This window comes from Micropterus salmoides, unplaced genomic scaffold, assembly GCF_014851395.1.
Source record: "Micropterus salmoides isolate LMB-PRFRI ecotype aquatic unplaced genomic scaffold, ASM1485139v1 Ms_hic_scaffold_2, whole genome shotgun sequence".
Lineage (NCBI taxonomy): Eukaryota > Metazoa > Chordata > Actinopteri > Centrarchiformes > Centrarchidae > Micropterus > Micropterus salmoides.
In genome coordinates this window covers 52,968,339-52,991,361 of record NW_024041150.1, presented here as the reverse complement: position 1 = coordinate 52,991,361, position 23,023 = coordinate 52,968,339, and the positions used below count along the sequence as shown (strand labels likewise).

Here is a 23,023-nt window from a genome sequence, read left to right as displayed (position 1 = left end):
ATTAATAGAGGAAAATAGGAACAACCCCAGGTTTCTTTTCAGCACTGTAGCCAGGCTGACAGAGAGTCACAGCTCTATTGAGCCAAGTATTCCCATAGCTCTCAGTAGTTACGACTTCATGAGCTTCTTTAATGATAAAATTCTAGCTATTAGAGACAAAATTCACCAAGACCTGCCCTCAACTGGCACCAACTTATCTCTAACTCAGGAACCTTAGAAACAGCTGTAGAACCAGATACATGTTTAGACTGTTTTGCTTCCCTCAATCTTTACCAACTAACTTCAATAATTTCTTCATCTAAACCATCAACCTGCCTCTTAGACCCCATCCCGACTAGGCTGCTTAAAGATGTTTTACCCTTAGTCAGCACTCTATACTAGATATGATCAATCTATCTTTATCAACAGGCTATGTACCACAGTACTTTAAAGTAGCTGTAATTAAACCTCTTCTGAAAAAGCCCAAACTTGATCCGGATGTTTTATCAACTATAGACCTATATCTAACCTTCCATTTCTCTCTAAGGTTCTGGAGAAAGCAGTTGCTAAACAGCTGTGTGACTTTCTACAGAGCAATAGTTTATTTGAGGATTTTCAGTCAGGATTTAGAGCTCATCATAGCACAGAGACAGCACTGGTGAAAATTACTAATGACCTCCTTATTGCATCAGACAAAGGACTTGTCTCTGTACTGGTTTTATTAGATCTTAGTGCTGCATTTGATACCATTGACCATCAGATCCTATTGCAGAGACTGGAATATTTCATTGGCATTAAAGGAACCGCTCTAAGCTGGTTTAAGTCCTATTTATCAGATCGATTTCAGTTTGTACATGTTAACGATGAGTCCTCCATGCACGCCAAAGTTACTCATGGAGTTCCTCAAGGATCTGTCCTTGGACCAATCCTCTTCACTTTATATATGCTTCCTTTAGGCAATATTATCAGGAAACATTCCATAAGCTTTCATTGTTATGCAGATGATACTCAGTTATATCTATCGATCAAGCCAGATGAAACTCATCAGTTAGCTAAACTTCAAATGTGCCTTCAGGATGTTAAAACCTGGATGAGCTGTAATTTTCTATGTTAAACTCAGATAAAACTGAAGTTATTGTTCTGGGGCCTAAGCACCTCCGTGACGCATTATCTAAAGATATAGTTTCCCTGGATGGCATCGCCTTGGCCTCCAGCACCACTGTGAGGAATCTTGGAGTTATCTTTGATCAGGACATGTCGTTTAAGTCCACATTAAGCAAATTTCAAGGACCGCCTTTTTTCACCTACGTAATATTGCGAAAATCAGGAACATCCTGTCTAAAAATGATGCAGAAAAACTAGTCCATGCATTTGTTACTTCTAGGCTGGATTACTGCAATTCCTTATTATCAGGCTGCTCGAAAAAGTCCATTAAGACTCTTCAGCTGATCCAGAATGCTGCAGCACGTGTTCTGACAGGAACCAGGAAAAGAGATCACATTTCTCCTGTTTTAGCTTCTTTGCATTGGCTTCCAGTAAAATCCAGAATAGAATTTAAAATCATTCTTCTTACCTACAAAGCTCTTAATGGTCAGGCACCATCTTATCTTAAAGAGCTCATAGTACCTTACTACCCCACCAGAGCACTGCGCTCCCAGAATGCAGGGTTACTTGTGGTTCCTAGAGTCTCCAAAAGTAGACTAGGAGCCAGAGCGTTCAGCTATCAAGCTCCTCTCCTGTGGAACCAGGTTCCAGTTTGGGTTCAGGAGGCAGACACCATCTCCACATTTAAGAGTAGGCTTAAGACTTTCCTCTTTGATAAAGCTTATAGTTAGGGCTGGCTCAGGTAGTCCTGAACCATCCCTTAGTTATGCTGCTATAGGCCTAGACTGCCGGGGGATTTCCCATGATGCACTGAGCTCCTCTCTCCTCTACTTTCTCTCCCTCTGTATGCAACCTTATCCCATTATTGCATGTTACTAACACAACTTCTCCCCTTTCTGGTAGTCTTGTGCTTTCTCGTCCCTCTCCTCTCTCCTCCTATCACTTCCTGCAGGTTTTCTGGCTCTGGAGCTGTGGAGTCTGGATCTGTGGCTGCGGGTCGCCTGCTGCCCCCGTGTTCCTGCTCGACACCCTCTACTGCAACGACTATTGTTGCTAGTCTTATTGTTATTATAATCATTAACATTACGATGGTTACCATTAACACTATTATAAATATCTGTACCATTTTTCATTTAGTTTATAGCAACATTACCTTCGCTGTCTGTACCTCTGTGTGTATATTGTGTAGGCTGCCTCCCTCCCCTCTCTCTCTCCTTACATCCTCTCTCTCTCTCTCTCTCTCTCTTTCTCTCTCTCTCTCTCTTTCACTCTCTTCTCTCTCTCTTTCTCTCTCTCTCTCTCTCTCACCCCAACCGGTCGAGGCAGATGGCCGCCCACCCTGAGCCATGGTTCTGCTCGAGGTTTCTGCCTCTTAAAAGGAAGTTTTTCCTTGCCTCTGTCGCCTAGTGCTTGCTCTTGGTGGGAACTGTTGGGCTTCTGTAAATATCATCACAGAGTACGGTCTAGACCTGCTCTTTTATGAAAAGCGCTGTGAGATAACTGTTGTTGTGATTTGGCGCTATATAAATAAAATTGAATTGAATTGAATTGAAGTTCTGTGAAGACATTTATTATTCTGTACAGTTCAGATGTGAGTGAGTGTATTCAGACCCTGTAATCCCTGAGCTGACATAATCTGTAATCCCACTGAAAAACATACTGCAGCCACACACACGCTGTCTTCCTGTTCCTGTGAGGACCCTCACTGACAGGACCCTGAAACCTGGCCCCCGAAACCTGGACCCTGAAACCTGGCCCCTGAAACCTGGACCCTGAAACCTGGACCCTGAAACTGGCCTTGGTCTTCCTTTGAAGATGTGAGGACGGGACAAAATGTCCTCACTTTTGTAAATTCTGTAAAAACAGAATATCAGTAAATGACTCCGTTTGTCTCTATTGAATCTTTATTGAAACTTTATTGAGCCTGAATATAAACGTGTAGAAACGCAGGATTATTTTGTAGGAAAGACTCCCGTCACATGATCAGGTGGCTTCCAGCTGTTTGACCTCAGTTTGACCTCCTTGTGTTTCTGCTGACGTCACGGCAACAGGCTCAGTAAAACCTTGTTATTAATACGCAGCATTTTACTTCTCTCTCTCTGTCTGATGTTTGTCTCCTGCTGTTTTTGTTATCTCAGAACAAACGTGCAGGACGCAGAGATGCAAACTGACAGGAAGTGTTGGATCTGTGTGACGGACAGATGATCGCAGGGATTAGAGATTATCTGATGTTCAGATCAGCGCCGGTGTTCTGCTACTGAATAAAGTACACGGCGGAGGTGGGAGAGTATACTCAAGTAGAAGTACTGATACTTTATTAAAACAAGTACTCGAGTAGAAATACTTGCGTTATTTTGATGTAAGTATGACCAAGTATGAGTTAATGATGAAACATCATCTGACACAAGAACACGGGACAAAACTCTCAGGTCTGATCACTAATCTTAAAAAAGCCCGTTTACTCTACGTTTGTGCTTGTCTTGTTGTTTTATGTAAATTATTTTATTGTTTGAGTTTTACACATTGATTTTGTCCATAAAGTACAAATTAGGTTCATGCAGATGTGGAAAGTTAACTTAATGAAAACAAACAGACCAGTGATTGAAGTACTGAGGTACTTTAATGAAATATAACTTGTTATAGTTGCAAGTACAAGTCCTGCATTTAAAATCTTACTTAAATAAAAGTATTTAAGTAACAGTAAAAGTACTCATGGTGCAGAAGAACATAGTATTATATAGTATAGTATTTTGTATTAATAATCTAACTGTGTGTAGTAACTGGTAACTAATGCTGTCAAACAAATGTAGTGGAGTAGATTGATAACGCAGGAAGTAGAAAGTACTTTAAATGTACTGACTGTTTAATGTGAGAGCGTCCTTGAACGCACCAGCAGTCGACTGATCGCTGATGTGATTATTGATTATTGATCCGCAGCAGGTCGACTTTCACTGACGTGAAGCGAAACTCAACGTTGGAACAGGAAGCAAAACGTGTTTCAGGTTTAGGTCAGAGGACGCAGGAGTCAAAGTGTCTCATCCAGTCGTACCCTACCTCGCTCTACCTCTCTCTCTCTCTCTCTTTAAAGATGTGTGTGTGTGTGTGTGTGTGTGAGTGAGTGTGAGATTATGGTCGGATTGAGGATCCGGGCAAGAGGCCATATTTAACATCTGTACAGAGAGTTTGATATTTTGGAGCTACAGGTTTTAATCCTGCTGGTCTGTCGTTAGTAACACAGACAGACGGGCAGACAAACGGACATGGTATCTGAGCTCTGATTGGTGGGATTAAACCAACAGGATTAATATCAGAGCACAGAGACAGACAGAAGAAGGTGGACAGAGAGCTGAAAACACTGACAGAGCGACAGGACGACAGGAATCAGACACCTTTGACCAGGTACGTCCTAAAGAGTTTGCTTTGTGTGCAGCCTCCTGCAGGGGCTGATGGGACGTGTAGTAGTTTCTGTGAACATATGAAGGCATTTTAAAACAAGTCTGACAACCTGTTTGGTTTCAGCTCAAAGCTTGGACAGTTCTGCACCACCGTGTCCTGGTCAGATCGACAAAAATCTTAAAGTTACAGGAAGTACAAGTACTGCGTCCATCAGCTGTAATAAAGTAAAGGAAACACGTCAAATTCTGTTCCTCACTGAGGCCTCAAGTTGATTCAACATATTTAGGTTTTTAAAAAATAGGAGATGGTGGAAAGTTTTGGCTGTGGGGGTTCCAGTAATTGGTGGCACAGTGGAAATGGTGTTTTGGGGTGCGGTATCCATGCAACTATGTTACTCAGGGCATCTAGATTGGTAGCACCTTTATGTGGCACTGCCACGTACCAGCTTTCCATTCTGCTTCACATGGATCCAACTGATTCACAAATAAAACTGTTTTCTGTCTTATTAAAGTTTATATTTTGTATCATTAATGTCAGTGTATTTGTTATATTTTCAGATAATAGTATCCTATATACCACTAGTATAATATTATTTTCAGTTACAGATGTTTAATTATGGTACGTTGTTCTCATTCATTAAATTATTGTGCCAACCGGGCTGTGATTGGCTGGTGATTGTGGTGATGACACAGAGGATAAGACACATTTGACCTCTGGCATACACAGCAATTGAAAGTCGCTTTGGATAAAAGCGTCAGCAAAATGAATGAATGAATGATTGGTAGGTTCACAAAAATTTACATTGATGACATTGAAGCTGAGACCTAAAGAGAAATGTGAAAGCAGTGAAAAAACACACAATGAATGTGGGCAATTTAGAAAACTCAACTGGAGGTCCCAAAAAGAGGACATGTCCGAGAAAAGGAAGCATGGTCACCCTAACCTAATCGTCAGTATGGTGTGGTGACAAAAAGTTCAATCACACGTTCTTTTATGATTTTATCTTTGTTCGTTCTTATATAAAGGCAATTAAATAAGTCACTGTTATATTCTCCACTCAGCTGCAGCTACACAACAACAGCCCATGTTAGCTTAATGTTAAAGCCTCCTTTTTACCATATTAACATATTCGTCACACTCATCACAAAAGAGCACTGCTAACGTCGGCTAATTAGCTGGTGAAGAATAAAAATACAGTAACGTGTCTGAAATCCATTTTGATCTGTTTTTGTTTTTTACTACAAAAAGAGATTATTATTAGTTAGTTGGACTCCTAAAATGTTGAAAGAACATAGGAGGAACCTCAGTATCAAGCTTTTCAGATATCTTCATTATCTTCACCCATAGTCTCCATTAGCAGTTAGCATTAGCATTAATCCAAAGCAGCAAGTATGAGAAACAATTGACATTTATTTGTTACTGAGTGAGGCAGAGTCTGATATTTCTTAAGTTGTATATAACGTTTCTCACCACCCTGGTTGGAGTGATGGTTGAGGAGTCAATTTGTAGTTTGGCTGGAATGACCAAGAGTTCAGTCTTAGAGAGGTTTACTTGAAGGTGGCAAGCCTTCATCCATGCACATATGCCTGAGAGACTGTATGTGATTCCTGCCGAGACACTCGGGTCGTCTGGCGGGAGGGATAGGTAGAGTTGCGTATCGTCTGCGTAGCAGTGGTAGGACAAGCCATGAAAACGAATGACTGGCCCCAGTGAGGTGGTTTAAATTGAGAAGTGAAGGGGCCCTAGCACCGAGCCTTGGGCCCCCCCTGTGGAGAGGCAGTGAGAGGAGGACAATTGTCTTTGCCACGACACACTGTAGGAACGCAGTCTTTCATTGTTGGCATTAGGTTTCAGTTGCCTTCTCTAAACATTGCTGGCGTTTCCTTGTCTTAACATAGCTCCATATTTATTGTAAACAGTAGCATTAATTGACCTACGCTGTTATTTCATGTTGAAAACTTCAGCCTTGTTTGTCAGCCATGTTTGCAGGCCGGGCGTCGGCTGTGGGAGCTGCTGTCGGGCCCTCAGCGACGGCGGGAGGAAAAAGTGGCAAGTTTTCGGTGGAGGAGCTGTATGGCTTCAACAAAAAGCCGAAGGTGAACAGAGGGAATGCTGGGAAAACGGAGAAAGGTGACGGCAAGAAAGAAACCAAGGAGAAAGAAGAATCTGTGCTGGCGTCACAGATCCTGGAGGCGGCGAGGAGGCTGATGGAGAGGAGACGACTGGAGATCTACCTGAAGGAGTGTGACGTCACCATGGAGCAGAGCAACATGCCGTACAGGTGAGCAGCCGGAAAGATTAATCTCCACATCTGTTTCCTGTGACCTGCTGGCACTGCCAACTTATCATATAGATGCTTGGTCAAGACCCGTTGGTGGCGCTTTTTAAAGCCCATAGCTTCCCTTTAGCTTTATTTTGTGAGTTAAGTTAGCAACAATAAATATGCAATCAGTGTCCAGTTAGACTTTCAAAATAAAAGTACATAACAATGTGAAATGCTGCAGTTTGGTTTAGGAAAAGATCGTGATTTTGGTTAAAATAACCAAAAAACACTGGAAATGAACACTAGTCTCCCAAGTGAAAGTCCGGTTCTGGCCCACCATCCAACGTCCACCCCAACCACCTCCTCACTCTGACTTTACTGTTAAATATCCTACACCTACCTTTAGCATTCAAAAGTGCTGCCAACGTGTCTTGGCCATGCGTCCATTTCAAAGAGATTTCAATTTGTCTTTGGCTTCACAGGCTGGTTAAGAAAAACAAACAAATGCAAAATAATAAACATTGAATGTGTCCTCCAAATGAGTAAATTTAAATGTAAAAGCCCCACATCATTATAAATCACAGTACAAACAATAAAAAATGCAACATAATGATGAGAGAAGCGTCTGTCAAATGAGCAAATGTAAATGTTACGACTTAACAGTTTTGCTCAGAAATATCCCTGACAGAGAAAGATTATGTGTATATATTTACATATTACATATAGTTAAACTTTATGTTATTATGTTTTTTTCATGTGCTAAAGTGTTTTTCAGGACACAGTAGTACTTCCAAAAACAGTTCAGTTACATCCAAACAGCAAACGTTGTACCAATACCCCAAAACACAATAACAGTACTATTCCTCTTAACACAGTGCTCATTGATCAAAACACATACAGTTCTTCTAAACTCTAGATCTGACTTTATTTCAAACATTTCCACCTCCAGTCTCAGGAGTAGCAACACGTGACAGTCTGAAGTCAGTCTGTTTAAATCGGCTGTAGTCTGGTTGGTTGGTTTGGATTACAGCTGATTGGTCAGCAGTGTGAGCAGGTTGCAATGACTCTGACCAACCAGGAGAGGGCGCTGAGACACTGTAACTACGTGAGACACAGAGAGGAACACACTGGTTAAACTGGAGCAGAGATATACTGGTCAGACTGGTGTCCTGAGTCTCATATCGGGTGATTCTGATTGGCTCCTGATGCTGCTGAGTCATGCTTCTGTGTGTGTGTGTGTGTGTGTGTGTGTGTGTATAGTTGTGTAGTGTGTACGTCTTCATCATCTAGAGCTGAATCATCATCATTTCAAAAACATTTAAACACAGCAGGTGTATCTACACATACTAGTACTTCCTGAAGCAGTACTGATACCTATAAACACAGTATTATTAGCAGGATGTGAGCAAGACCTCCTCCTCTCCACCACAGAGACCTGAAAGAGGACAGGACTCACAAACACAAGACGAGGGAGGGAGGTGAGGAGGGCCCAGGACAGCTGGTCCAGCTCAAAGAGAGGAAGGGAGGTAGGAGAGAGAGGAGGAGGGACAAGAGGGGTGAGAAGAGGGGTAGCGAGAGGAGAGAGAGGTCCCAGGACGGCTGATGGTCCAGCTCAAAGAGAGGAGGAGAAACACAAAATATTTCCACAGTACTAATACTAATACTAATACTAATACTAATACCTGCAGCTATAGTAGTAATACATGCAGTACACACACATGATTGTACAACAGGGGAGACCGGGGACTGGGGCAGTAGCATCCTGTGGTAGAAGGTAAAAATAATTTTGAGGTAGAGTATTTTTTCTAAATTAAATTTTTGTTCTAGCTTCTGCTGCTTTGTATTTAAACTCAGGTTAGCTGTAACAACAAACACACTCAGTCACCACATGATGATATTCAGCACATTTGGTTCACTAATATGATTAGTTATGTAAAAAATAAAAACCTTGAATAAAATCTTTCTTCTTTATTACACAGTGTTACAGTTCACCCCGTGTTTGTTACTAACCCAGACTGCCACGTTCTCCTCCTTGAGTTTGAGACTAGTTTGTATCACAGTTTGAACCCACCAGCTTAAAAAAGCTCTGAGATACAGACAGAAATGTTAAAGATGTTCCAGCTGTCCTCGGTCACTCCTGTCATTTCATTACTGCTGGTACTGTCAACAGTATCTGTGATGTCATAATGACGTCTTAGCTCTGATTGGTCCCCGGGGAGCGGACACAGAAGACAGATCAGCTGTCTGTGGGGACGGCTTGACGATCACTCTTTCACCGTTTCACCGAGCAGATGTTCAATTTTCAATCTTCATCTCAGCACAAAGAGAAATATTGATCAAGTTCTACACTGCTGGTTTTTATTATTAAAGATAATCTTAACAGGGAACATACACAGTGACAAATATAATTATGTTTTTTCTAATTTAACCTTTATTTAACCAGGAGAGATCCACAGTTTCACAAAGTGGGTCAGACAATTAAAAAAAACACATCAGGTGTCAGATAAAACGATGCTGAGGAGGCTAAAATAAGATGAGAGAGAAGCAGAATTTAAAGGTGATTTAATCTTATTTTCTGCATAAACTCAGACTTCAGTGGGTAAAAAGTGTTGTTGAAATAGAACAAACGGTTTGAGACGCATCAGAGGAGTCTGCTGCTGTGGTCCACATTAGTGACAGCAGACCTCCAGCCTCGGGCCTCACACTGTGTCCAGTTGTGTGGTACGAGAGTGTGATGGAGAGAAGAAGAGGAGGAGGAGGAGGAGTGGGGGAGGAGTGGGGGAGGGTCTGAAACTCTGCTTCAGCGTCAAATGATCTGCAGGAAGCTGCAACACAACAAATTAATCCGACACAAGAAGAGAAACAAACATCAACATGACGTTTTATTTCCTCAAAGTGAAACACTGCTTTACAAATTAAAACAGGATGTGAAATATTCAACTGACAAACAGGGTGAAAACGTTTAGTCAGTTATCTAAATTAGTGCTGCACGATTAATCCAGATGTCGTCCTGTGCGATTACATAACTGCAAACGGGTTTGATTTAATGAAACAAACAACGTAGTGCTGATAGTGCGACACGTTGGTCTCTGTGTGCTGCAGCCTGCTCATAATCCAGAGCACACGAGTGTCAGAGTCAAGACTACAACCGACCACAAGTACATACAAGTCCCACAAGCTGCAGTGCACCAATCACAGCAGAGTTTCTGTTGTGTTTTAAAAAGCTGTGGCAACATCTGTATTTCTGTACTGGTGGCCAAAAAAACTTCTTCTGATGCTCGTTGAACTCAAGTTCAGTGATACAGTTTTCAAAATGTCGACTGTTTCGTTTCTGAAACCTGAAACCTGAAACCTTTAATAGCTTCAGACTCTCAGATGTGACACTGTGCTGCTGGTCTTAGTTTCATCTGACAGTAAACCAGCAAAGCATTTTTAAGACCAGTAATATGGAGAGCAGGACATTTACTGGAGACCAGGAGATGTGGTGACCAGGACCCTTACTGGAGACCAGGAGATGTGGAGACGGGACCCTTACTGGAGACCAGGAGATGTGGAGACCAAGACCCTTACTGGAGACCTGGAGATGTGGAGACCAAGACCCTTACTGGAGACCTGGAGATGTGGAGACCAAGACCCTTACTGGAGACCAGGAGATGTGGAGACCAGGACCCTTACTGGAGACCAGGAGATGTGGAGACCAGGACCCTTACTGGAGACCAGGAGATGTGGAGACCAGGAGCCTTACTGGAGACCAGGAGATGTGGAGACAGGAGCCTTACTGGAGACCAGGAGATGTGGTGACCAGGAGCCTTACTGGAGACCAGGAGATGTGGTGACGGGGACCCTTACTGGAGACCAGGAGATATGGTGACGGGGACCCTTACTGAAGACCAGGAGATGTGGAGACCAGGACCCTTACTGGAGACCAGGAGATGTGGTGAAGGGGACCCTTACTGGAGAACAGGAGATGTGGAGACCAGGACCCTTACTGAAGACCAGTAGATGTGGTGAAGGGGACCCTTACTGGAGAACAGGAGATGTGGTGACGGGGACCCTTACTGGAGACCAGGAGATGTGGAGTCGGGAGCCTTACTGGAGACCAGGAGATGTGGAGACGGGAGCCTTACTGGAGACCAGGAGATGTGGTGACGGGGACCCTTACTGGAGACCAGGAGATGTGGAGACGGGAGCCTTACTGGAGACCAGGAGATGTGGAGACGGGAGCCTTACTGGAGACCAGGAGATGTGGAGACGGGAGCCTTACTGGAGACCAGGAGATGTGGTGACCAGGAGCCTTACTGGAGACCAGGAGATGTGGTGACCAGGAGCCTTACTGGAGACCAGGAGATGTGGAGACGGGACCCTTACTGGAGACCAGGAGATGTGGTGAGGGGGACCCTTACTGGAGACCAGGAGATGTGGAGACCAGGACCCTTACTGGAGACCAGGAGATGTGGTGAAGGGGACCCTTACTGGAGAACAGGAGATGTGGAGACCAGGACCCTTACTGGAGACCAGGAGATGTGGTGAAGGGGACCCTTACTGGAGAACAGGAGATGTGGTGACGGGGACCCTTACTGGAGACCAGGAGATGTGGAGACCAGGACCCTTACTGGAGACCAGGAGATGTGGAGACCAGGACCCTTACTGGAGACCAGGAGATGTGGAGACCAGGACCCTTACTGGAGACCAGGAGATGTGGAGACAGGAGCCTTACTGGAGACCAGGAGATGTGGTGAAGGGGACCCTTACTGGAGAACAGGAGATGTGGTGACGGGGACCCTTACTGGAGACCAGGAGATGTGAAGACCAGGACCCTTACTGGAGACCAGGAGATGTGGAGACCAAGACCCTTACTGGAGACCAGGAGATGTGGAGACGGGAGCCTTACTGGAGACCAGGAGATGTGGTGACGGGGACCCTTACTGAAGACGAGGAGATGTGGAGATGGGACCCTTACTGGAGACCAGGAGATGTGGTGATGGGGACCCTTACTGGAGACCAGGAGATGTGGAGACCAGGACCCTTACTGGAGACCAGGAGATGTGGTGAAGGGGACCCTTACTGGAGAACAGGAGATGTGGAGACCAGGACCCTTACTGGAGACCAGGAGATGTGGTGAAGGGGACCCTTACTGGAGAACAGGAGATGTGGTGACGGGGACCCTTACTGGAGACCAGGAGATGTGGAGACCAGCACCCTTACTGGAGACCAGGAGATGTGGTGACGGGGACCCTTACTGGAGAACAGGAGATGTGGAGACCAGGACCCTTACTGGAGACCAGGAGATGTGGTGAAGGGGACCCTTACTGGAGAACAGGAGATGTGGTGACGGGGACCCTTACTGGAGACCAGGAGATGTGGAGACGGGAGCCTTACTGGAGACCAGGAGATGTGGAGACGGGAGCCTTACTGGAGACCAGGAGATGTGGTGACCAGGAGCCTTACTGGAGACCAGGAGATGTGGTGACGGGGACCCTTACTGGAGACCAGGAGATGTGGTGACGGGGACCCTTACTGGAGACCAGGAGATGTGGAGACCAGGACCCTTACTGAAGACCAGTAGATGTGGTGAAGGGGACCCTTACTGGAGAACAGGAGATGTGGTGACGGGGACCCTTACTGGAGACCAGGAGATGTGGAGTCAGGAGCCTTACTGGAGACCAGGAGATGTGGAGACGGGAGCCTTACTGGAGACCAGGAGATGTGGTGACGGGGACCCTTACTGGAGACCAGGAGATGTGGAGACGGGAGCCTTACTGGAGACCAGGAGATGTGGAGACGGGAGCCTTACTGGAGACCAGGAGATGTGGTGACCAGGAGCCTTACTGGATACCAGGAGATGTGGTGACCAGGAGCCTTACTGGAGACCAGGAGATGTGGAGACGGGACCCTTACTGGAGACCAGGAGATGTGGTGAGGGGGACCCTTACTGGAGACCAGGAGATGTGGAGACCAGGACCCTTACTGGAGACCAGGAGATGTGGTGAAGGGGACCCTTACTGGAGAACAGGAGATGTGGAGACCAGGACCCTTACTGGAGACCAGGAGATGTGGAGACGGGAGCCTTACTGGAGATGAGACGTGGTCAATATAAAGACGTTTCAGAAAAGGACTAACAGACTTTTTACAAATTTCATAAACAATAATAAACCTTTGCTCATTTCAGTACTCTGAAAACCTGACTAAGTGTGTAACTGCCCCGGGGCCCTGGACCCTGAGGGGCCCTAATAACCCCTGCTTTCTTATTTGAGTTTATATTGTGCTCCTGCATTGCATGTTATATATAATAAAAGACTGGTTGAACCGAACCTAATTGGAGCTCAAAGGACACACATGGTGGGGGCCATCAGGAGCCCAACAAATGTTTCCCTCGGGGCCCCTCACACATTAATCCAGAGTACACTCGGGGGAGTTACTGGTACATGATATATACTGCTGTGTTTTATTGTGCCAGGAGACTTTGTTTCCTCTTATAAAATATAGAATAACCGCAGACTGGTACTTTAAGTGACCTGTTCGTCTCTACACACACCTGTCCAGTGTTTTGGACCTTTGTGGCTACCATAGAACATGGAATATATGGGCACTTTCTTGCCCTCGACTGAGCCTGGCAGACAGTAACCCCTTCTGTAAATACACAGTGATTAAACACAGCTGTAACATTAGCAGGTTTCCTACAGCAGCACTGAGGACAAGGTTTCCTGCACAGTGACAGTGCTGCTGCTGCTCTCTCTCTCTCCCTGTCTGTCTAATGCTTGCTCGCCCAGTGTGCAGCCGACCGAGACAGACCCTCCCTCTCTCTCTCTCTCTCTCCTCTCTCTCCCTCTCTCTCTCTCTCTCCCTCCCTCCCTCTCTCTTTCTTTCAGCAGTACAGTCCCGAGGTCGGACGCTCGCTTTTCTTTTGGAGATTCACTTCTTTCCCTCCTCTCTGTCGCTTCCCCTCCATCTGTTTGTTGTCCTTTTCTTTTCTGCTGTGGACAGACGGACGCTCTTCATCATCTCCACCACCTCCACATCATCATCCTCCAGCTGTGGGACTGTGTGTCGGGCAGACGGCGGGATGCTTTCCACCGGATAGACCAACAGAAAGTTGTAGTGTGTGTGTGTGTGTGTGTTTCTGTGTGTCCTATAGTGTGACTCTGATTGGTTGATTGATTCCAACATGGTGAGACTCGGAAGTTAACGTCTCACTCATGAATTCTTACCATCGTCACCATAGTGACCGGCGACCTTGGCGGCAGCGGCGGTTTCCACATTATGTTTTGAAACTTTAAAGTTCATTATATATATATACACATATATATATATAGAAAGGTTGTTACCATAGTAACCAGCATGCAGGTGTCCATAGCGTGTAACGTGGGTGGGGGCGGCGGAGGTGGAGGTGGGGTCAGCGAGCACCAGCTGAAGGAGCGGCGTGTGGCGTTGAACACCAGCAATGCCCCCCCCTGTCAGTCAAAGGTCAGGGCGGAGCCGGCGAACAGGCACACCCTCTTAGGCCACGCCCACATGAAGGAGGCCCTCGGTCGTCATAGCAACATGAAGTACAGGTGAGCGTGAGACTGACACAGTGAGACGGTCACATGACCAGACAGGTGCAGTGAGTTGATTCAGGGTCGTGTTTCATGTTTGTTACAGTATATGTGTGTGTGTGTGTGTGTGTGTGTGTGTATTTTCCGTTGCACCTGGTCACATTGTTTGTGAGCGAGCAGGGAAACCGTGTGGAACGCTGCCACATCTGACGGCTCAGAGCCATCGATCAGCTCTCGGGTATAGATTTTACATTGATGGTTGGTGTGTCTGTTTAACCTGAGACAGTTTGAATATTGATGACTCAGGTTAAATATTCATGGTCTGAACTCAGATATTGATACTCGGTCTGTAAGAGACTCGGTGATATTGATGACCTGGTTCCACACATGATGACTGAATATTGACCTGGATTAAATATTTATGACTTGATCTTGGACTTGGATCTAAATATCAAGGACTTCAGTTTGGACTGGGACATACTGTAAATGTTGACGACTCGGACTCAATCATCACTGACCTGAGACTCGGACATGAACATCTAGGATTATGACTTGTACCCAGACAAGAATATCAATAATTTGGACTTGGACAATTATGACTCGGACTCTGGCGTCAACATCCATGACCTGGACTTGAACGATGACAAGAAAAATGTATGTATAGGACTCTTGTATGAATACTGATATCTTAGACTTGGAATTCGACTACAATGACTTGGTTGGACTGGGACATGAATATCAAGGACTTGGACTCGAACATGAATGTCCACGACATGGGTTTCATAAAACTCATATACTGATCCAGTCTGACACTGTTAGAGACTCGGGACTCAAAATGTACATGGATTAAATTTTGATGACTTGGACTTGGACTGGGACATGAATATCAAGGACTTCAGTTTGGACTGTGACATAAATGTTAACATCTTAGACTGAATCATAACTGACTTGAGACTCGGACATGAACATCTAAGAATATGACTCGGACTCTGGCATTAACTTCCATGACTTGGACTTGAACGATGACAAGAAAAATGTATGTATAGGACTCTCTTATAAATACTGATATCTTGGACTTGGAATTCGACATGACTATCAATGACTTGGTCAGACTCGGATGTGAATATCAAGGACCTGGACTGGAACATGACTGTCCACAATGTGGGTTTCATAGATAGAAAAATGAATGTATAGGACTCTCGCATAAATACTGATATCTTGAAATTAGAATTTGACAGGTCTATCAATGACTTGGTCGGACTCGTTTATGAATATCGAGGACTTGGACTCACGACGTGCGTTTCATAAATAGATTTTTAGATGTCAGAACTCAGATTTTGATCCAGTCTGAGACTGTTAGAGACTCAGGACTCAGTAACCCTGATGACTCAAAATCTACATGGATTAAATACTGATGACTTGGACTTGGACTGGGAATGTTAACATCTACGACTTAATCATCACTGACCTGAGACTCGGACATTAACATCTCAGAATTTAACTTGTGCCCAGACAAGGATATCAATAACTTGGACTTGGACACGAACAATTATGACTCGCACTTTGGCATCAACATCCATGACTTGGACTTCAAATATGACCAGAAAAATTTATGACTAGGACTCTTTTAGTGATATCTTGGACTTGGAATGTAATGGACTTCAGTTTGGACTGTGACATAAATGTTAACGACGTTAATCATCACTGACCTGAGACTCGGACTAACTTGGACTTGGATGTAAATACTGAAGATTTGTACTTGGGCTCAGACCTAAATAGAAAAGACTCGGACTCTGTCCTGAATATTGACAACTGGGACTTGGACATGAATAATTGTGACTTGGGTTCTAGCGTCAACATCAGTGACTTGGTTTTGACAAGATTACCGCCGACGTGGACTCGGACCTGTAAACGGAGAACCTGGACTCAGATGAGGATACATGTTCTGGTGTGTCTGTCAGTGTGTGATGATGTTTTCCAGTCGACTCAGTCTTTGTTGGTTTAGTGTGGACGGAGGAACCAAAACAGACTGAAAGATGTTTTCATGTTTCCAGCTGATGTTAGGATGAACTTTTATCTGTCCGCTAAAATACAGTCGAATCATCAGCTGCTGGTATTTTTAGCCCATCAGACGGCCTGATGCTGCTTTTTCATTGTTTTTCATCCTGTTTTCTGCCGACTTTCACTTTGGTGTTTGTACTTTCTGTCAGACACACACGCAAAACAAACACGTGCATTCACACACATGTGGTACAGTATGAGGAAATGCCAGTTCAGTTGTTGGAGAGAAGACTGCTTTTATAGTTGATGATGTTGATGTTTGTGTGTGCGATCGTTCTTGGCTGTCTGACCTTTGACCGTTGCAGATTATTGAGTGAAAGGTCTTGATGAATATGTGTGTTAATTAAAGGCAGAGGTTTCATTAGACACTGGTCCAATCGCTCGCTGCCGATGTGTGATTGGTTGACGGATGACTGGTATGCGTGTACAGCGGGGCCACAAGATCTTTCTTTTTAATATTGTTTCTCTTAAATATAAAGCTCAGACTGAGACGTCTTTGTGCCATTTTCTATTCACTTTCTGTTCTATTGTATGAGGCTTTATTTTATTTGTCTTTATAAATAAAGGTATTTATCAGATCAAACAGTGTCGTGGTTTGAGGGCCCTCAAAGCGCCGCAGGGTTTGTGGATTTTGGGACATCAAACTAACTTCATTGATTCACTGATTAACTGATTGATTTGATTGTTCTGCAGGAATCTTGGGAAATCTGGCCTGAGAGTGTCCTGCTTAGGGCTGGGTGAGCGCTGCAACACACACAGTAACGCACACTTCCGTATATCCCACACAGCCAGTCAGTGATGCTCTTTCTCTTCTCACAGGAACATGGGTGACATTCGGCTCTCAGATCTCCGATGAGGTACAGTTAGTGTGTGTGTGTGTGTGTGTGCTGAACGCATGAACAAACAATTACATAACCACTACTAGAGGTTTCTGCACACATTAATGTGGGTTACTGCCTCTGTGCGTAGATGGCGGAGAGTGTGATGTCGGTGGCGTACGACAGCGGAGTGAACTTGTTCGACACAGCAGAGGTTTACGCCTCAGGGAGGTACAGTACAAACTGTCTGTCTGATCTTCACTGGGCTCGCTGGTTGATTTTTAGCCCACCGTTCAGGACCCACTGGAAACCAGGGTCTGGTCTGTAACAGTTAGAAAGAGTTGGGTCTAGATCTGCTCTATGAAAGGTGTCCTGAGATCACGTCTGTTGTGCCCTGCTCCTAAAGCCTTTCTGTAAATACATCAAGACGCTACAGAGCAGCAGCAGATCCACCAGAGCTGCTTCAAGTGGCAGCTGGAAAGTTTCATTTTGGAAAATTTCTTTTACTCAGACGACCTTTTCAGTGAAAGGAGCAAAGTCCTGGACCTCGCTACCTACACACTTAAAAAGTGCTGCAAACTTGTGAAGTCCTGGTTGGTTTAGCACTAAAACTTGTCCTCACGTCTAGTCCTCTGTCTCCTGTTAAGCCCAGTTCACGTTACACGATTTGCCGCTCGGCGACCGTCAGGCTGTGATCGGGAATAAATCAGGGGTTGATCGGCGGTCGCCAGTCGTTATGTGTGAACTACTCAACGACGCATCAAAACGGCTCCCCGACACATTTCTGACACATCGCCGACGTCTGCCAGATATCTGACACGCCAAATATCTGGAGGAGTCGGCCGACTCGACATCCACATCCAGCCAATGAGAGCAGGCGGCTGCTTTTTCACCGCAAAACGGGGTTTGGGGACCAGTGTCGGATGACAGAGTCGTTGTCAGCTCGCGTAGTGTGTGACCCCCTGTAATCAGTCATGTAGTGTGAACAGCACGGCCATCGGCCCACGCTGGAGGTCGTGTAGTCTGCACGAGCCTTTACTTGTGTGTTACTGCATCTTGAGATACTAATTTTACCTCCTTTTATCTTCTCTTGTGCTGTAACTGACTCTACTTGTACACGTTTTAGTGTTTTATCTCCATAAAGCCCTTCTAGGGACGGGTGTTGTGAACTGTTAAAAACACAATGTTACAGACATATTATTGCTGTTTTCAGTTGATCTGTGTAAGATGTATTGGTCCCTGCTGAGACAAACCGTTAAAAAATACATTTAAATGAAGCTAAAGCTGAAAACAGACGTGTACTTTCAGTTAAAATGTGTTATATTCAGTTGTCAAGATCTGGAGGACTAACGTCTCTGTCCGTCTGTCAGGGCAGAGACGACTCTGGGAAACATCCTGAAGAAGAAAGGATGGAGGTAAACAGCTGTTTCTCTTTCTCCACACAGTATTTATATACATAGATTAGGGTTTCTAAGCAGTTTGCTGCTAAAAATCTATAAATTCAACACATTACCAGCTTCTTGTTCAGTATTTTCCCGTACTGTAACCCCATTCTGAAGGAAATCTTAAATTAAAAGTTAGGTAGCTAGATGTTGGGGAGGACGAGGCCTCCACATCTATCAACATACTGTTTTTTGCGACTAACCCGGCGCAGTTTGTCGATACAGAAAGCGATAAATAAAGGAAACAACACATCATGTTAAGTTAGGTTTTAACAGAGAGAGGCAGCTTTCTCAGACTGTAGAGACACACAGCAGAGCGGTGACCCAGCAAACACTATCTGATAATAATAAGGAAGTGTTTTGTCTTGAAGATGTGACTCAGCAGTTTCTCCCTCCATCAGTCTCTCTCTCTGCGTCTCCTTCCTCACGTCCATTCCTCTTTTTAATCGTCTCTCCATCACGCCTCCTCCATCCCTCTCAGTAACTGATGGTGACGCCGCCACAATAATGCTGCATTAACTCTCTCTCTCTCTCTCTCTCTCGACCAGGAGGTCCAGCTACGTGGTGACCACTAAGATCTACTGGGGAGGACAGTGAGTGCTGCGTCCACACCGATCAGCAGGCTTTAAGTCTTTTCATATAAATATAACAGAAGCACATGTGTGCGTGTGTGTTAACGTGTTTGTGTGTCCACAGGGCGGAGACAGAGCGAGGGTTGTCACGGAAACACATCATCGAAGGTAACAACATTCAAGTTTAAAGAAAAGGCCTCACTCACGTCGCGTTTCTTATAACCTGTTCTCACTCCTCCAGTGGTCGGGGTGGATGGAGGACCAGAACTCTGAACCAGGAGACCGGCGTGTCAAACAAAATTAAATATTTTTATTTAATGACATAAGTTAACGTCAATGTTAACTGACCTATGTAGTTATTTTAATCCAAACCATGCTCTTTTCCTAACCTTAACCAAGTAGTTTTGTTGCCAAAACCCAACCAAACTGCGACGTTTGACGACTTTAATAATGTGCCGTTTCTAAATGGTGATGTTTTGAAACGCTAGCATTTTATTTTGAAAGTCTAACCGCATGTCGCATATTTATTGCTGCTAACTTGACCGTGGAGCCTTAAACGTCTAAAAATTCTGCTAAAGGGGTACCCAGGGCGTTAAAAATCAACGCCGAAGGGCTTTGACCAAACGTCGGGATGTTACGAGACTGAAGAGAGAATGTGTTGGTTTTTGATGCGACGAGTTTTATTAATAGTTTTTATTTTACAAATACACAAAATACAGATTTCCTGCTCACAGCGAAGTTGTGTGAAACAACTCGTTCTCTCAGACCCGTTGGCGTCGGACAGTAACGCACTGTGGAGCGACTTACCACACGAGACTTCTGTGTTGTAAGACGTTGTTAGCTAATAGTTTCAGTAACAATATCGTTTGCTGTCAGTGTTGAGGCGAGGGGGAATCGGATTGTGTGAGTAGCCAGAGAGAGTCTAGCTAACCATGAGGGGTATGATTGGATGTTTGTTAGCAAAGTCCTTATGGGCTAGTCATACCACTCGGCAGCCATCTTGGCAACACGACTAACAAGACCGGACTCCTATCTGAATGAATGGTGAGAGAGCCAGAACTGCACTTTCACTGGTCATCGGGACAGAAAAACTACATGAATAGAATCAGCAGTAAAATCTTATAAAAATCGCTGAAAGATGCGTCACTACTACCACCCGTGCAGTCGAAGTCAAATCGACCCTCACGACCCCCTTTGGCTGTTAAAAGCAGACGACTGGATTTCTAGCAGGAGGGGCGAGATAACCGCCCTTTTCGGCGTTACGGGCTTTTCCCCATAGAGTTGTATGGAGGATGTGATTAATCCTCTATAAAACGTCTCCGTTGTTAATGAAAAGCACCCTGGGAGTCCAGTCCACTCTCTTTCCCAGGTCGTCAACTATCTTTACATATACTCCGGTCACCTATGAAGGTTCAGTTTTTCACCATCTCCTTACTCAGACTTTTCGGTTATTTAAAGTGCTTTTAGCGTTGAACAGTGAATGGGCTTCCCAGAGTGTAGTGATTTGACGCTCTGGGAGTTAGAACGGGCTGGAAAGCGGAAAGTGGCGTCGTATAAAGTGTGAGAAAGCGTGCGCAGGGAGGTGGTCGTGGTGGACAAACACTTTAACTGTAGTCCATGTCCTGTGTGAAACCTGAAGTCAACAGCTTATTTATTTAAAGTTATTATGTTTGAGACATCACAGATCTTACTCTACACAGCGTGCTTATTTTATCTTTTCCCAAACCAAGTGGTGTCAAAACCTGAACAAACTTCACCGTTTCACAACATTAGCAACGTGTTGAAAAGGCGTTTCAAAATGCTGGTTTATGATGACCTGGGAATGAGACCAGGTCTGGGGAGTCGTAGCCTTCTTCAGTTTTTATATTTTTAACATGGTCGTTCTTTTGTTGTGTTGATCAGAAACTGACTATGAATAAGTTCTGAGGGACACATTTGTCCTCTGTCAGGGAGGCAGGTCACTTTCACAGTAATTAAGCTTTAATAGCACGAGTTATCATCTGACTGTTTAACCCTCGGCCATCTGATCTGACGCTGAGAGGAAGACCTGCAGACAAAACTCAGGGTTAAATTAGAGTGTGCTCTTTCAATGTGAGAGCATGACTTATTGATTTCACGTTTAGATATTGTAATGCTCTCCTCAGAGCCTGCCCTCACGCTCAGGCTGCTTCTGGTAAAATGTTTTTTGTGCCATAACGCTGTTGAAATCAGGCCAGGTGTAGTGCTGACGAACGAACGAAGCATCTGAACGAACGCTGCATGTTTGTCCAGTAAAAGAATACTCGAACGTGTTGTTATTTACAGTCAGAGAGACGGTAATGAACATTCATCTGTGTAAATATTGGGACGGCCGACAACCTTAAAGCCACGTTGGTGTTTTAAATATCTCATTTGTTATTAGAGCCTGATGACTAATTCCACTCTGACACTTTATTTGCTAGATTGATGTAAATATATAAACACAGGAATCCAGATCCTCCTCTGAGCGAGCGTAGTCTGATTAGATCCGGAGACTGATCACTCACACTCTCTCTGTAACACCCTCAGAGTCGTCCGTGTCCTCTGTCAGTTGGCGGAGGTCGTCCAGGCTTTAAGAGGCTCAGTCACACGAGACTGGATTAGGAGTTTCACGCACACACACACACACACACACACAGATCAGCGTGCAGCGTCAATCATCGGCGCTGCTGAAAGCTGCTAACAGCTCTGTTGACTTAAATCACTCTGTGAAATGCTAAACGCTAAATTTAACCCACAAAGAGTCTCTGATCCTGATACAACAACATCTGCACCCTCTGCAAACGTGTACTTTTACTGACGTGCTGTATTTAAGTACACATTTTAGGTAGTTGTACTTTACTTGAGTGTTTCCCTTTTCACCACCTCTCAGAGGGAAATGCACTTTTCACTCCACTTATCTGACATACAGAATCAGATCCATGACAAGTCGTCTGTTGTTACATAATTAAAAAATGTTGTGATGGTGCCGTGGATTTAAGTGACAGATTAATACAATTGAACAGGAAACTGTCCCGCTCTTATATAACACGCTCAGCAGAGCAGCAAACTGACAAAGGACTGTAGGCTCACATGGTCGTCTCTGTGGACGAGCAGGCTAATATCTGCAATAAAAGAGGCAAACTAACTAAACTAAAACAAATCATATCTAACCAAACACGGCTTCTCCCCCTCCCTGTTCGCTGCTCTTTGTCCTGGGTGTCCTCACGGTTAATTATTTTCTCTTTAAAGGCGTAGAGAGCGAGCGCTTACCTGAACGCCACAGGCTGCTGGAAACACCTGTAAGCTCAACACACAGCAGCTCGTTCAAAGACACACATCCCAAAGTGTTATATACAGAGCAGATATCAATTTTAAATGAACACATATGAACATACTGAAATGCAGATTCGTCTTATTTGCTCCGATCACAACGAGGCAGCATAACAACAGTATAATGTCTGACATTTACTCTGTTATGCCCACGGCGCTGAGAGTTAGCATGTTAGCATGATGCTGCTCTGTATAAACAGAACCACGTGCTCGTTCCGGTATAATTGGTCTTCACGGTGACTCCGTCTGGTGTTAAGTGTGATTATCTTTCACACTCTCTGTTCGTCCTCCACAAGGTCGACCAGGCGTCCTGATGACAGAGCTGTCAGCTCAGAAACACAACAAAACACAGCCAACTATATTTAGCCTGAAACAACAGAAAGAACAGCGGTTTATTCCTGTCAGCCGTTTTTCACAATAAACACAGAGAGTTCCTCGCAGGCGCAGGAGCTGTCAGATGGAGCGGTAACGAGGAACGTTGGGAGGAAACGAATCACTCGTTCATGTGCAGAGTGATGCATCT

The 23,023-nt window shown here is 44.6% G+C and overlaps 3 protein-coding genes across 4 annotated transcripts in view; 2 read left to right on the top strand and 1 right to left on the bottom strand.

Annotated features, from left to right (window-relative positions):
- LOC119912609 overlaps positions 1-23,023 on the top strand; it is a 390,500-nt gene that overhangs the window by 99,523 nt on the left and 267,954 nt on the right. The gene's annotated exons all lie outside the window — the stretch shown is intronic.
- LOC119912627 (coxsackievirus and adenovirus receptor homolog) overlaps positions 1-23,023 on the bottom strand; it is a gene marked incomplete in the record, with an annotated part of 333,023 nt that overhangs the window by 191,326 nt on the left and 118,674 nt on the right.
- The window catches only part of LOC119912641 (voltage-gated potassium channel subunit beta-3-like), a 25,335-nt gene continuing 8,770 nt past the window's right edge, over positions 6,459-23,023 (top strand). Inside the window, exons 1-7 of one of the 2 annotated variants that reach the window (XM_038731926.1) lie at positions 6,459-6,760; positions 17,032-17,075; positions 17,158-17,195; positions 17,308-17,387; positions 18,527-18,571; positions 19,147-19,191; positions 19,295-19,338. In XM_038731926.1, the coding sequence (XP_038587854.1) occupies positions 6,459-6,760; positions 17,032-17,075; positions 17,158-17,195; positions 17,308-17,387; positions 18,527-18,571; positions 19,147-19,191; positions 19,295-19,338 (598 nt within the window). Of the gene's footprint in view, positions 6,761-13,624; positions 14,296-17,031; positions 17,076-17,157; positions 17,196-17,307; positions 17,388-18,526; positions 18,572-19,146; positions 19,192-19,294; positions 19,339-23,023 lie in introns of those variants that run through there. The other variant, XM_038731925.1, reaches the window with a different exon arrangement.